This window comes from Mustela nivalis (assembly GCF_964662115.1).
Source record: "Mustela nivalis genome assembly, chromosome: 7".
NCBI classification, from domain to species: Eukaryota; Metazoa; Chordata; class Mammalia; order Carnivora; family Mustelidae; genus Mustela; species Mustela nivalis.
The window spans coordinates 121414105-121429741 of NC_139026.1; the positions used below are offsets into that span (position 1 = coordinate 121414105).

At 40.5% G+C, this 15637-nt stretch overlaps 1 protein-coding gene across 2 annotated transcripts in view; it reads left to right on the forward strand.

Annotated features, from left to right (window-relative positions):
* Nucleotides 1–15637, forward strand: part of DHTKD1 (dehydrogenase E1 and transketolase domain containing 1) — a 56436-nt gene that overhangs the window by 13535 nt on the left and 27264 nt on the right. Inside the window, exons 2-6 of one of the 2 annotated variants that reach the window (XM_082740831.1) lie at nucleotides 1747–1902; nucleotides 7011–7222; nucleotides 8053–8247; nucleotides 10338–10607; nucleotides 14593–14764. In XM_082740831.1, the coding sequence (XP_082596957.1) occupies nucleotides 1747–1902; nucleotides 7011–7222; nucleotides 8053–8247; nucleotides 10338–10607; nucleotides 14593–14764 (1005 nt within the window). The remainder of the gene's footprint in view (nucleotides 1–1746; nucleotides 1903–7010; nucleotides 7223–8052; nucleotides 8248–10337; nucleotides 10608–14592; nucleotides 14765–15637) is intronic. The other variant, XM_082740832.1, reaches the window with a different exon arrangement.

The following is a 15637-nucleotide window of genomic DNA, read 5'->3' on the forward strand; positions in this document are numbered from 1 at the left end:
TGTTTTAGTGCAAACATGTCTTTTACATGTTCATTTCATCTCTGTTCTTTCCTGTGAGCCTATAGCAGGAGGTACATTTTGCAGTTCTCTGACTACAAACCCAAGCAACATGTGTAGCTCACTACATGACAATAAAGGTTCATGAAATAGTCACTAGATGTTTCAAAATATGTTTCAAAATATGCTAACAATTTTCTCTGGGTTCTAAGAAGAAAAACACAAACTGAAAAAAATGCTCAGAAAATGTGTGCCCTTAAGAGTAGATCTGTTCATCTTTAGGGATTTGCGCTCAGTTTGTAAGGCTGCCTTGATGAACTGAAGGTGAACTGAGTGTGGGCATGTAGGATTTTTTTTTTCTTCAAATTTGGGAAGAACTTTTAGGTGGAAAAGAGGAAGAAAAGCAGTTTTTGGCTCAATAGAAAATCACCGATTGAATTCATTGAGAGAGAATGCCTCTCTTCCAAGCAGAGACTAAGGAACCACTCATTTAGGGCTTTATAAAGGGTTTTTTTTTTAAAAATTATGTGAGTGACAGAATAATTTTAAAGATCTTTTTCTAGATCTAGTAAGAGTTCATGAGTCTATGAAATAACTGTACCAAGAGCCTTTTAGAAATAGAGAAAGAAATGTAACATTGATTTTGTAGTTCCATTTCTTTTTTTTAAATGTCAAATACATAGTTTTAAAGATTTTGTTTATTTATTTGCCAGAGAGAGAACAAGAGAGAGAGTGAGAGAGTATGAGTGCACAAGCAGGGGGAATGGCAGGTGGCGGGAGAGGAAGAAGCAGGTTCTCCACCGAGCAGAGAGCCTGATGCTGTACTCATCCCAGGACCCTGAGATCACTGACTGAGCTGAAGGCAGATGCTTAACTGACTGAGCCACCCAGGTGTCCCTTTTTATGTCAAAAAAATTTTTAAAGATTTTTATTTACTTATTTGACAGAGAAAAAAGCAAGAGGGAATACAAGCAGGGGGCGTGGGAGAGGGAGAAGCAGGCTTCCCACTGAGCAGGGAGCCTGATGTGGGGCTTGATCCCAGGACCCCCCAGAATCATGACCTAAGCTGAAGGCAGACACTTAATGACTAAGCCACCTGGGCGCCGTATGCCAAATACTTAAAAATCTCAAAAAATAAGTAAAAGAATTGTAATTATCCAGAATTTCAGCATTTTAACAATTCTTTTCAATATGGGGTGTTTCCTTTTACGATCTATAGACAGGCATAGTTATTTGTACATATGTACATATGTGCACTCAGTTCTCTCTCTTTTCCACTAGTGGCTTTAGCACTCACGAGATAAATTTAAGTATATGTGCTGCCGAAGCGAGCACACACGAGATAAATTTAAGGAGATAAGTGTGTTTTCCTGGATTCTGTAGTCTTTAATTCTGAGATGTAGTGGTAGGAGCAACACGTTTAAAAAGTCTAAGCCAGGGGCGCCTGGGTGGCTCAGTGGGTTGGGCCTCTGCCTTCAGCTCAGGTCATGATCCCAGGGTCCTGGGATCGAGCCCCACATCGGGCTCTCTGCTCAGCGGGGGGGGGGGGGGGCTGTTCCCCTCCTCTCTCTCTGCCTGCCTCTCTGCCTGCTTGTGATTTCTGTCAAATAAACAAATAAAATCTTAAAAAAAAAAAAAGTCTAAGCCAGCAAGGACTTCTTTGAAAAAAACTGATTTTTTTTTTTTTTTTTTTTGGTTTGTGGGGATTTCCTAAATTGTTTGTACTGTTTTCTTTCCCCCTTGAATCAGTTGATCATGGTCTTGCCAGATTGGTGACAGTATACTGTGAACATGGTCATAAAGCTGCCAAAATCAACCCCCTCTTCAGTGGACAAGCCTTGGCGGAGAATGTGCCTGAGATCCAAGCTCTTGTACAGACCCTTCAGGGACCTTTTAATACCACAGGTAAAGCCCATTGACACTAGACGTCCATGTGTCAACTCACTGCCAACAGGTGGGAGGGCTCCTTTCTTGGTTCTTGGAGAATACACATGCCCCCTGGAGCTGCGGCTTCCAGTCGACAGTGAGGAGCATGTTCAAGCCCTGTCTATGAGAACCTCTCTGGAGGTTCTAGAATAGTCTTTCCATTGGGCCCATTTCCTCTGAGTTTAAAAACATACTCACCAAAGAAGACATATAAGTAGCCAACAGGTAGATGGGAAGGTATTCAGCATCAGTCGTCATTAGGGAAATGCAAATCAAAACCAAAATGAGATAGTATCAGCTCACGCTTATTAGAATGGCTATTTAATAAAGACACACAATAATAAGTGTTCTTAAGGATGTGGAGAAAAGGAAACTCTTGGGTACTGTTGGTGGGAATGCAGGTAGGTACAGCTACTGTGGAAAACAATGTAAAGGTTCCTTGAAAAACTAAAAGTAGAGTTACCCTATGATTCGATAATCCCACTTCTGAGTGTTTATCCAGAGGACTTGAAATCAGGATCTTGAAGAGTTACCTGTATTCTCATGTTTATTGTGGCATTATTAGAATAGCCAAAATATGGAAACCACCGAAATGTCCATCAGTGGCTGAATGAATAAAGAAATGCATTGGAGGAGCACCTGGCTGGCTCAGGTGGCAGAGCATACAACTCTTCTCTTAGAGATGTGAATTCAAGCCCCACGTTGGGTGTAGAGCCAGCTTAAAAAAAAAAAATAGTGCAGTATATGCACAAAATGGAATATTATTCCTCCTTAAAAAGAAGGAAATCCTGCCATTTCTGACAACATTGATGAACCTTGAGGGGATTATACTAAGTGGAATAAAACAAGTCATTGAAGGATAGATACTACATGATCCCACTATATGAGGAATCTAAAATAGTCAAACTCGTGCTAGCTTCAGCAGCAGATATTTAAATTGTAATGATACAGGGCGCCTGGGTGGCTCAGTGGGTTAAGCCGCTGCCTTCGGCTCGGGTCATGATCTCAGGGTCCTGGGATCGAGTCCCGCATCGGGCTCTCTGCTCGCCAGGGAGCCTGCTTCCCTCTCTCTCTCTCTCTGCCTGCCTCTCCATCTACTTGTGATTTCTCTCTGTCAAATAAATAAATAAAATCTTAAAATAAATAAATAAATAAATAAATAAATTGTAATGATACAGAGAGGATTAGCTGGGTCCCTGCACAAGGAGAACATGCAAATTCATGAAGCCTTCCAATATTTAAGGAAAATGACGAAATAAAATAGACTCCTAGTAGAATGATGGTTCCCAGGGTTTGGGGAGAGGTGGAAAAGGGAAGGTGTAGGTTAAAAGGTATAAAGTTTCAGTTATGAAAAATAATAAGTTCTGGAGATCTTCTATACAACACAGGGCCTATAGTTAACAATACTGTATTGTATACTTAAAACTTTGGTAAGAAAACAGATCTTATGGTCAGTGCTCTTTCCAGAAAAGAAAACAAATTACTTTAAAAATGAATAAAAAATTGCAAGCCCTGAAATAATAATAAAAAAAAGTCAGACTCCCATTATGTGCCAGACACTTTATATCCATTATGTCAGTTAATTCTCATCCTCTCTAAAGAAGTTACTGCCGTCTTTACTTTATGGTTAGGAAAAGAGACACTCAGAGAACTTAAGTAGCCAGTAGTGAAAAAATGGCAGAGGTGAGGTGACAACCCACGTCACCTTCCATTTCTGTAGCCTGAACTTTTTCTGGCCTTTTTCCTTGCCCAGTTGGGAATGGATAACCTGTCAGGATCCTGGGCTCATGTCATGTCATATTTTTATTTTATTTTATATTTTATATTTTTATTTTTATTATTATTAGATATATATTTATTAATATATGATATATTGTTTGTTTCAGGGCACAGGTCTGTGATTCACATTCTTACACACTATATAGCACTTACCATAGCACATACCCTCCCCAGTGTCTATCACTTACCCACCCCATCCCTCCCACCCCCACCACTCCAGCAACCTTCAGTTTGTTTCCCGAGATTAAAAGTCTCTTACGGTTTGGGCGCCTGGGTGGCTCAGTGGGTTGGGCCGCTGCCTTCGGCTCGGGTCATGGTCTCAGGGTCCTGGGATCGAGTCCCGCATCGGGCTCTCTGCTCTGCAGGGAGCCTGCTTCCTCCTCTCTCTCTCTCTGCCTGGCTGTCTGCCTACTTGTGATCTCTGTCTGTCAAATAAATAAGATCTTTAGGAAAAAAAAAAAGTCTCTTACGGTTTGTCTCCCTCTCTGGTTTTGTCCCATTTGAGTTTTTCCTCTCTTCCCCCATGATCCTCTGCCTTGTTTCTCAAATTCCACATATCAGGGAGATCATATGATAATTGTCTTTCTCTGATTGACTTATTTTGCTTAATATAATACCCTCTAGTTCCATCCATGTCATTGCTTTATCTATTATTTTTAAATATTTTATTTTTAAGTTATCTCTACACCCAATGTGGGGCTCGAACTCCCAACCCCGAGAATGAGAGTAGCACACTCTCGTGTCATTTTTTTAAAGTTAATCTTGGCCAATGTCAAATTCTGGTCTATGCTTCAGTTAGTAATGTTCTGGTAATAAACCACTCCAAAATGTAGTGACTTTTAGGGCACAACAATTTCATTACCATGTAGTTCTAGAATTTGACTAGACTCAGCTAGGTAATTCTCAGTTGGGGGGTCTCTGAGACAAAATCCATGCTCCTATCATAATATAAATGGCCCTTCAGGAGTGGAAAAGCTAACTGTTTTAGTGTCTTATTCTTGCTGAGTCTTCTAACAGATCCCTGATACTGTGTCTACTCATATGTCCATGACTTTGCATGGAGTTCCCGTAGGTCTCTACCTCATCAACCTAGGACATTCCTGTTCATTTTTAAGCATTCAGTAAGCACTGCCTGCTCTGTGAGGCAGACCTGCCCAGAGCTTGCCAAGGTAGTGCTCAGTATTCTATCACCTGTGCTCTCATAGTACTGTGGGCAACTCTCAACAATAGCACAATTACCAAAACTGGTAAAAAACTTTATTTCTTTATTTGACTTCAGAACAAAGCTCCCTAAAAAATATTCTTGAGCCCTCCATTCAGCAGTAACCAGAAATATGAAGTTACTGAACAGAAGGTACAGTCTTGTTACTAGGAAAAACCACTTGTTGATATGACATAGTGTTATCATTACTTGTTTATAAATTTTTCTCTATAAGGCTTAAATTTCATTTAGGGAAAAAACCTTTTTCCCCCTCCTTAAGTAAGCTCCAGGCCCATTGTGGGGCTTGAACCCACACCCTTGAGATCAAGAGTTGCATGTTCTCCTGCTTAAGCTAGCCAGGCTCCCTGAAAAAGACCATTTCTCAACCATGTTTGAACACTCAGTGCCAATATGGCTTCTGGTATATAGTAGGTTCTCCAAACTCGCTCATCAGATGGATGAATCTATGCTTATCTATAGCCACATATTTTTATATCTCTTCTTTTAGAGACATGAGTCTGCATATTTAAAATACATGTAGTTAATAAGAAGAGCAGAAAATGAGAGAAACCCAAAGCCATTTTTTTTTTTTTTTAGATTTTATTTTTTATTTGTCAGAGAGAGAGTGAGCGAGAGCGAGCACAGGCAGACAGAGTGGAAGGCAGAGTCAGAGGGAGAAGCAGGCTCCCTGCGGAGCAAGGAGCCCGATGCGGGACTCAATCCCAGGACGCTGGGATCATGACCTGAGCCGAAGGCAGCTGCCTAACCAACTGAGCCACCCAGGCGTCCCCCCAAAGCCATTTTTTAAGCTGCATGCTTTTCTGCATTATCACATTTAATGATTTTAGTTTTTTAAAAATTTTTATTGGGGTAAGGTACACATAACTTTTGCCACTTTAACCATTTTAAAAAATTTTATTTTGAGTAATTTCTACAGTCAACGTGGGACTCAAATTTACAACCCCTAGATCAAGAGTCATGCTCTACCCACTGAGCAAACTGAGTGCCCCATCACTTGACCCATTTAAAAGTGTACAATTCAACAATACTTGGTACATCCACAATGTTGTGCAACCATCAAGATAGTTCCAGGACATTTTTATCACCCCAAAAAGAAATTTTGTGCCTAGTTAGCAGTTACTCCCCATTTTTCCCTCTCCCCAGCCCCTGGCAACCACTACTCTACTTTCTATTTCTATAGTCTTGCCTATTCTTGACATTTTGTATAAATAAAGTCACACTATGTGGCCTTTTGTGTCTGGCTTTTTTCCCTGTAGCATAATGTTTCCAAGTTTCATCCACGTTGTAGCATAGTACTTCATTCCTTTATGTGGCTAAATAATACTCCATCCAAAGGCTGCATCACATTTGGTTTATCTCATCAGTGGACATTGTGTTATTTCCTATCTCATTTAATCTTAAAAATTCTCCACTGACGTGCTTTGACTGCTCCCATTTTATAGGTTAAAATGTGAAGCAGAGAAGCTAAGGAACACAAAGCAATTTCTGTAAGTTGAATGATCAGTCGGTATCAAAGTTTATTGTAAGAAACCATAAGCAATAAAAAAGTAAGTGTTGGTTTGTTAAACTCAAGTTGTAGGTTCAGGCAAATGATGGATAATTGATTTGTGCTGAGCTATTGATATATTACAAACCTTCCCTTTTTTTTGACTGAGAGTTGGGTAGATTTCCCTTGACCTGAAAATATTGCCTTGCTATCAATATTAATTCACATTAAGACCAGCTGCTCAATGGTAGATACTACTTTATAGGTATTAATAAGACTTGAACATTTGGGAAGATATTTTAGATAAAGGTAGGACATTGATTTGTAGCTATAAAGCAGAGGAATGTCAGGTTTCAATTTTTAGTTTGGAGTTATACAATCAAAATTTAGCATAAAGCAAAGATTTATATTCCCTCTCTTAGTATGACTACTTCATGGCCTTTGGTCATATTTTTAGTTTTGCCTTTAGAAAAATCTAGATAGCCATTGATGATGATCTGAGTTATCCGAGTAAAATACTCTGAACTGAAATATTTTGTATGTTCTGTAATTACGTGGTTGATTGCTTTTTAAAATGATCCCTTTGATTCCATTTTGTAGGATTATTAAACATGGGGAAGGAGGAGGCCTCTCTTGAGGAAGTACTGGCCTATCTCAACCAAATCTACTGTGGGCAAATTTCTATTGAAACCTCCCAACTTCAGAGCCAGGAGGAGAAAGACTGGTTTGCTAAGCGGTTTGAGGAACTGAAGAAAGAGACCTTTAGCACAGAAGAGCGAAAACATCTGTCAAAACTAATGCTAGAATCCCAGGTATAAAAGTGCCAGTGAATATCAATGGAATAGCATGGCTCATTTCCTACAAAGATGCATAAATATTGAAGAAAGGGAATTAAAGCATTTATTTACCCCATTAATCCCATTGTCTCAACACAACAGACAGTATAACATGTGCTACTTTATTCTAAGTAGAAAAAGCTAGATTGCCAAACACCAGAGCTGTTGGTTCTCCTCAGAGTCAAAATACTTTTTATATATTTGCCTATTCACTCTCTAAAAGACTGCAAAATCCTTAAGCTCTTCTCTCCGTATTACCTCAAGCAATCAAAGAAAGCTATGCACGAAAGCTCTTGGTACAAATTAATGAAATTGAATCTGTCAGGGCTTGGATCAGGCTCTGGCATATCAAGAGGATAAGAAAACTGTTCCCAGTAATTTGGATAGTTGGGTGATTTGCAGCCTTGAGGGAAGAGTACTGTAGAGGCCTCTACTAAAGCTCAGGGGCTAGGAGGGGCAGAATGAAAGGCCCAGCCCTTGCTTCAGAACACATTCTTTTTTTTTTTTTTTTTTTTCTTCTTTTTCCTGGAAGAATACATTCTAAGAGGCTTCCTCTGGGGCTAAGTTATTCTACCACTCGTATTATTTTCTCTGCCTTCCCACTGCTGCCTGGTGTCCTTGGCCAGGCGTTCCTGCCGTGCCCTGAGCTAGTCACATCTGTCTCCGGAGTACGTCATGAAGGGGCACTGCTGCGCCTTCTTAAACTAGCTTAGGGTCTCCCCACAACACACAGAAACGTGTCTGACTTGGACCTTAGTAGCTGGCTCTCTTCCCACAACAAATGTGTTTGACGTGATGTTCCACAGGAGTTTGACCACTTTTTGGCCACCAAGTTTGCCACAGTGAAGCGGTATGGGGGCGAAGGAGCGGAGAGCATGATGGGCTTTTTCCACGAGTTGCTGAAAATGGCAGCCTACAGTGGGATCACGGATGTGATTATTGGCATGCCCCACAGAGGGAGGCTTAATTTATTAACAGGCCTTCTGCAGTTCCCTCCAGAGGTAAGATACTTTCTGTGGTGCACAACTGATTGCAACAGAATAGAGCTGACAATAATCATTCCTTAGAAACCCAGTGAAGCTCTGCGCCATTGGCTCAGGGGATAGTTTAATGAGTTGATGGATAGATCTGGTATTTGAGTTGGTTTTCTTTGTCTTCTTACATGGATTCTTTCTCTCTCAGGGAAGGTAAAGGTTAGTTTGTTTTCTCAAGGATGACATGAATAGATAATTTCTGTTCTTTGAAACATGCTTTCCTAATGTAATAGAAATTATTCAAACAAACATTAAGATTTGTGTGATTGCTTATAATTTTACCTTCCAAGAAGTCCATTTTACTTTCCACTGATGTGCAGAATTTATACTGAACACCCTCTATAAAACTAATAACACATTGTTATCCTTGGAGACCACCACCTGAGAGGTTTTATAGGTAATTGGATCTTGGTGTTCCTGTTCTGTCCAACTTAGCGGCTCTGTTAGTCTCTCAAAAGACTGGAGAGTTAGGGCTGTAGATTTTAGGTCCGAGAACATCAGGGTGACTTGCAATTTAACCAGATTGTGGCTGCTGTGTGTGGATGAACCTCACTACTGATCTTGGCTAGGAGATTAAAAGTAATTGTAAGTGTTAAAGGGACTGTGAGAGTTAATGGAGTGAATAGAGCCTATGGAAGGATGCATTTCCCTTAAACCACTAGAAGGCACATGTGACAGTATGGGGGCTAAGCTTTACCACTACTACTCGTACCTCAGTTTTTCTGATGCTAAGAGATTGATAGTCAGCTCTTAAAAGACAAATACTTTTGAAAAAGCAGACTAAACAGAATAAAGTGATTGACAATGGGTTAAAGCCTCTGCCTTCAGCTCAGGTCATGATCTCAGGGTCCTGGGATCAAGCTCCACTCAGGCTCTCTGCTCAGCAGGGAGCCTGCTTCCCCCCCCCCTCCCTGCCTGCCTCCCTGCCTACTTGTGATCTCTGTCTGTCAAATAAATAAATAAAATCTAAAAAAAAAAAAAAGTGATTGACAGATGGAGGCATGTGCTGAAACACAGGCAGAAATCCCTAAATGAGAAATTGTGTTCTTAAAGCATCACAGACAAAAACACATCTGAAAAGTGCTGAATTACAAATGATCATATTTGTGAGAAACATGGATATACCCATACTGTGTAAGGATGTGTGCTCCTGTTTGTCCATTAGTCAGTAAGAAGCTTTGGGGTCATTCAAACCATTTGGGTAAATGAGGACAACGTGCTGTTTTTGGTAACTACCTTGGTTTGAGACCTGATTTTTCTTACTTACTAGCTAAAGACCTTTAAATTAGTAAATTTCTCTTGCTTGTGCATTTTTCAAGTGGATAGTAATGTTTATCTTGAGGTAGACTGGGAAAATGAAGTGAAGTCCTTTGAGAATTAGACAGTCGAACTTTTTAGGCATGACTTGAGCTAATCATGGATGCCATCCTGTGTCTAAATGGGATTAAGTTCTGTTCTGTCATTTTCCTGTCTACCCCCCCTTTTTAAAAAGATTTTATGTATTTAATTAGAGAGAAAGAGAAAGAGAGCATGAATGGTGGGGAGGAGCAGAGGCAGAGAGAGAGGGAGAAGCAGGCTCTCCATTTGAGCAGGGAGCCTGACATGGGGCTCCATCCCAGGACTCTGGGATCGTGACCTAAGCTGAAGGCAGATGCTTAACCGACTGAGCCACCCAGGTGCCCTTTCCTGTCTACCTTTAACAAGATTCATAGAAAGTTCTTTCGGAGAATATATTCTAACAGGTGTATTTAAGAAAAATTATTTTGCATATTGCAAGGCAGAGATAGCTAACAGTTTAGTACTTTACTATCTACATGTCTAATAGTCATGTTAGACTCTTCTCAGAGTGTTGGTATTTCATGTGATGGTGAAGATCTCCAAATAATTCTGGGCATTTGAGCAGTTAGAAGTTTGTGCCTTTCTTTTAATGCATGGTGATCACAGTTATACAAGCATCGGTGTAAAGTTTTTTCAATTGTATGATTTAAACTAACCACCTCTTCTCTGGTCTCCATTGTGATAAAAGACATTTTTTCTTGTCTATTTTTTCATAACAGCTGATGTTCCGTAAAATGAGAGGCTTAAGTGAATTTCCAGAAAATGTTTCAGCCACTGGAGATGTCCTGTCTCACTTGACCTCCTCGGTTGATCTGGATTTCGGCGCGCACCATCCCCTCCACGTGACCATGCTGCCTAACCCCTCGCACCTGGAAGCAGTCAACCCCGTGGCTGTGGGGAAGACTCGTGGAAGGCAGCAGTCTAGACAGGATGGGGACTACTCTCCAGATAGTTCTGCTCAGCCTGGGGACAAAGTCATTTGCTTACAGGTACTTGTAGCTTCACGAAGTGAGGCAGGAGGCTGGGGAGACCAGGAAGAGGGAAAGGGAGATGGTAGATATTCAAGATGAAATTGAGAAAAGATGAAATTTTGGGAAAAGAAGATTCGGGGCTTGTTTTTAAAATTAATAGCAGATATGAGGTCCAGTCTCAAGGCAACTGACTTTAGACTCAGGTTTCACTCTTTTTTTTTTTTTTTTTTTTTTGAAGAACCACTTTAAACATTTTTTAAAATTTAAATTCATTTAATTGATATATGATATATTATTGGTTTCAGAGATATAGGTCTGTGATTCATCAGTCTTGTATAATACCCAGTGCTCATCACATCTCATGCCCTCCTGAATGTCCATCACCCAGTTCCCCCATTCTCCCAGCAACCCTCAGTTTCTTTCCTATGCTTAAGAGTCTCTTATGGTGTGTCTTGTGTTTTCCTTTCTTGAGTTGTGTGTGTTATTTAAGGGAGTATTGAGTGGTATCCCTGATGCTTTTCAGAGGACATATTTTATTACTTTTAGGAAACTACGTGGTCTCCATATATCTAATAAGGCTTGCTTGTTTCACAGTAAAGGTCTTGGGGCACCTAGGTGGCTCAGTCAGTGAAGCACCTGAGTCTTTTTTCCAGCTCAGGTCTTGATCTCAGGGTTTTAGGTTCAAGCCCTACGTTGGGCTACATGCTGGCTGTGGAGCCTGCTTAAAAAAATACTAATAAAATAAAATAAAGATCTTTGGCACTAAGGCAACCAGTACTGATCATTAGTGTGGCTCTTACTTCCTTTATCCACTCCAACCACCAGTTTTTTGTAACCTGACAGCCTAGAGATTTGGACTCTGGGTCACATTTTTTTTCCTATGAGTATTCATTTAAATATGAACCTTTAACTACTGGGAAATAATTACTTTTGGGCATTAGTCACTGAGTCTTTAAACCCCACAAGCATAGGTAAATCTATAAGGCAGAAGATTATAAATAAATAAAATCTTAAAAAAAAAAAACAAACTATAAGGCAGGAGAATATTTGGCTATGTAAATGAATACCAACTGTATCTTATTATCTCATATTAATTTTCATGAGCCAGAAACTTGTAGTAAGTAAATTGGGGGTAGGCAGCATTGCATTTGACTACAGTATGGTATTTTGAAATGGAAATGTTACATTGTTAATCATTTTCTTTACCTGTCAATTGACTTAATTCATGATACTCTAAAGTATTTCTGTCATTCACGTTTACCCAGTGCATGAAGTAGGTCTTTGCATGGACTTCCAAAGTAAGAGGTTAAAGTGCTGTTCTCTTTAAAGTGCTGAGCAACTAACTGCCCTCTTTTGTCTATTTTGTGTTCCGAAATTATTTTGCCCTGCTGTGTCTGTACATGTTTTGCCTTGTTCAGGGACACAGTTCTAACTTCTTCTGAGAACTCTAAATTTGGAGCCTATAAAATTCTGGTAGGTGAGATTCTGGATGCTACTTTTTCTGCCTGTCTTCTCTTTATCTGGGTTCTGAACCTGGTGAAGGTAGATTGTCCTTTATGATGGCTGTATGTCTAACCCCTGGCCAAGTTTCTAACCCCTTGGCCATGTGTCTAACCCCTGGCCATGTTTCTAACCCCTTGGCCATGTGTCTAACCCCTGGCCATGTTTCTGACCCCTTGGCCATGTGTCTAACCCATGGCCATGTGTCTAACTCCCAGTCATGTGTCTAACCCCCTGGCCTGGGCAGCTCCCACCTCACCCAGCATTTGTTAGTACTTATGGACCCTTATTCCCAAAAAGCTTTATGGGGCATAGTGGAGTGGGTTCTCTTCTGATTTAAGAAGAAAATAAAATTAGCAAATGGCACATGTGTGCTTTAGTGCCAAGAATCCAAAGACCATGATAAAACGATGCAAGTTATGAGCAGATGTTATGTTCTTTTTCTGAGAAATTTTTATTTGAGAATGGTTGACACCAGATGTTATGTTCTTTTTTTTAGAGAGGGAGAGAGAGGTGGGGGGCAGGAAGGAACAGAAAGGGAGGCGAGAGAGAAAATCTGAAGCAGGGTGGGCCCTCAGCACTGGGCATGGAGCCTGATGCAGGGCTTCATTCCACAACTCTGAGATCATGACCTGAGCCGAAATCAAGAGTCAGATGCTTAACCGACTGGGCCACCTAGTCACCCCCCCAGATGGTATGTTCTTAACAATGCCTCTCCTGTAACATTTTGGAAAGGAGCAGAAGAGGCACACATCCTCCCTCTTCCTTGCTTTACTGAACTCCACTTACACCGATATTCCCCAGAAATTCCATCATCAAGGAGGAGTGTTCAGATGCCCAGAGCTCTTGGACCTGGTGGCTAAGAGTCGGACCTTACAGTGTAACGTGGTACAGAAAAGACAAAGACTGTGGAACCAAGAAGACTGGAGATCAAATCCTGCCTTTGCTGCTTTCTGGCTTGGTGTGCTTAATTCTGTTATTTAGGGTCTTTGAATCTGATAGCTAAATGGGAGTGTACTACATTCTTCATAGTGTTCTGAGAATTAAATGACATCATGTACATAGTAAGTTCCTTGATCCAGGAGAAGGGCTTGGAGAGGTGGAGAAATACATAGAAAAAAAACCAGAGGTACCATAGAAGGCCCAGTGTCTACTCCAATGTGAAATATACACTCTTGGTGAACCTTGGTGTACTCATCTGTAAAAAAGACAGTAGTGTCTTTCTTCTTATCTGCAACCCCTCCTCCCCCTACCTTGAATGGGTTAATGCTGTGGAGATAATGTAAGGGTATGTTATTACTAGATATAGATACTCCAAAATGGAGGTCATCCATATAGTCCCTAGCCAAGGGAAGGTGTAGCCTGGAAATGTCACTTCTGCAAAGCAGTACTTCCTTTCTTTGCCAGAATATTCTATTTACATTAAAAAAGTGACTATCTTAAGGACATTTTCAATGTCCTTTAAAAAAAATCTACTTCCAAGTATTCTTCCTTCACACATATTTAGGTCTTTTACTTCTGTTATTGTTGGAATTGCAATGGTCATGTTCTTAGGGCATCTGAGATCATTTTATTCTTTAGTCCATTATTTGATATTAGCCTTTTGTTTAATTTATTTTTTACTGCAATATATTTGATAATAACATTACATAAATTTAAGGGGTATAACATGTTGATTTGACAGGTAATCTCCTTTTAGCCTGAAGTCAATAGAATTCATATCTTCTAAGATCTTCTAAGATCTACAATTCCCTTATTATTTGCATTCAACATTTCTAAAAGAGATTTCCCTTTTCCTCTATTGCTTTCCATCCATCAGGTTTTGTGGTGATATTGTGATCTAACAGACTTCAAATGGTTTGGAAGAATAGCACATTTCAGATGTTGTGTGGTAGTATTTTGTTGGTTCCTTAAAGCATCCTTTCACTCACCTGTGAGAGACTGTCCCGCCTGCCTCCTGTCTTTGCAGTCAGATCACCCTTCTTTATGTTCCCAGGGGTGGCCAGTATACCCAATGGGGACCAGGAGATGCAAGGTGCACACAGACTCGCTTTAGATGTAGGCTGATTGGGGAAGAAAGAGGGTTCAAAACTGTGTACCGTTCCTCATGTCTTGCAGTCTTTTTTCCTGAAAACTGTGCTAGGCTGATTTTCCTCCTATACCTCCAATAGCCCCCTTCCTTCTGTGGTGCTGTTGTTTGTTCTAGAATGTTGATGGGTATATTAGAAATGATGCGTGTGAATGATAATGTGGTGGTGGGTAGAATGGATTGGCCGGTGGTGGTCACAAGAGGAAAAGGGCTTTGAAACCTGCTTGAGATCAGGTAACCCTTCTAGAAAATCCTGTACAGAACCAGCAGAGTTTTGGGAAGGCAGGGGACCAGTGAGAGAGAGCATTGTTGTCTTTATTCCTGTTATTATTTGAAAACAATTTATTCCAAATTGGAAACATAAATTTCTACACCCCTTATGTTCATTTTCTCATTTTCTCCTCCATGATTTAGGTTCACGGTGATGCATCTTTCTGTGGTCAGGGGATTGTTCCTGAAACATTTACGTTGTCTAGTCTCCCACATTTCAGAATAGGTGGGAGTGTCCATCTGATTGTCAATAACCAGCTGGGTTACACCACTCCTGCAGAAAGAGGAAGATCTTCCTTATATTGCAGTGACATCGGTATGTGACACAGGGAGGCAGCCCTAGAGAAACATCTAGTTGGCTTAGAAGAGTGAGCCTCTCTGGTTATCCCATTTTAAATTTGGATCAGATGGGCTCAGTAGTCACCAACAGTGTTACTAACATTCCTTGAAAAGTCTGAGTGTGATCTTTGAATCCAGGGAAATAAGACAAGAGTGGAACTGAGAGGCTGCCATCTCAGATTGTCCAAGAATCCAGTTGAATGATGTGGTGAAAGCCAGGGATCAATGGCACAACACCAGGGATCAATTGTCTTTAGGGGATTCAGACCTGGGGTACCCAAAGCCCTCGTCAAGAAGAATAGGTTCAACCAGTGAATTTGGCTAAGTGGTCTTGGTTAGGAGTCAGTTGTGAGGAAGCCAAGTTGGCTCGTTTTTATCCCAGAAATCAGGCAGTATGAAGAGAAAGGGCTTTTTTTTTTTTTTTTAAACCCATTACCCAGTTCACAGAGTAAACTGTAAGATGGTAGGAACTCTTCCATTTTTGCACCTAGACCCCGGCCTGGATGCCTTTTGGGGCTATGTGTGTGAATTTTCTTTTAAAGATAATTTATTTTTAAGTAATCTCTAGACCTGATGTGAAGCTTGAACTCACGACCCCACGATCGAGTCCCTTGCTGCTGTGACTGAGCCAGCCAGAGATCCCTATCTATGTGAATTTTTTGTGATTAGTTTGATAGAGATACCAGAAACATATTGTAGGACTTCTCTTTGTTAGCTCATGTAATGTTTCCAACATTGCTAAGAGGTAGGAGCTATTATCTCAGTTCTACAGGTAAGAAGACTGAGATTCATAACTTTACTGAGGTCACAGAGTAAGTCACAGAGCTGGGACATGACCTCTTTCCTCTCA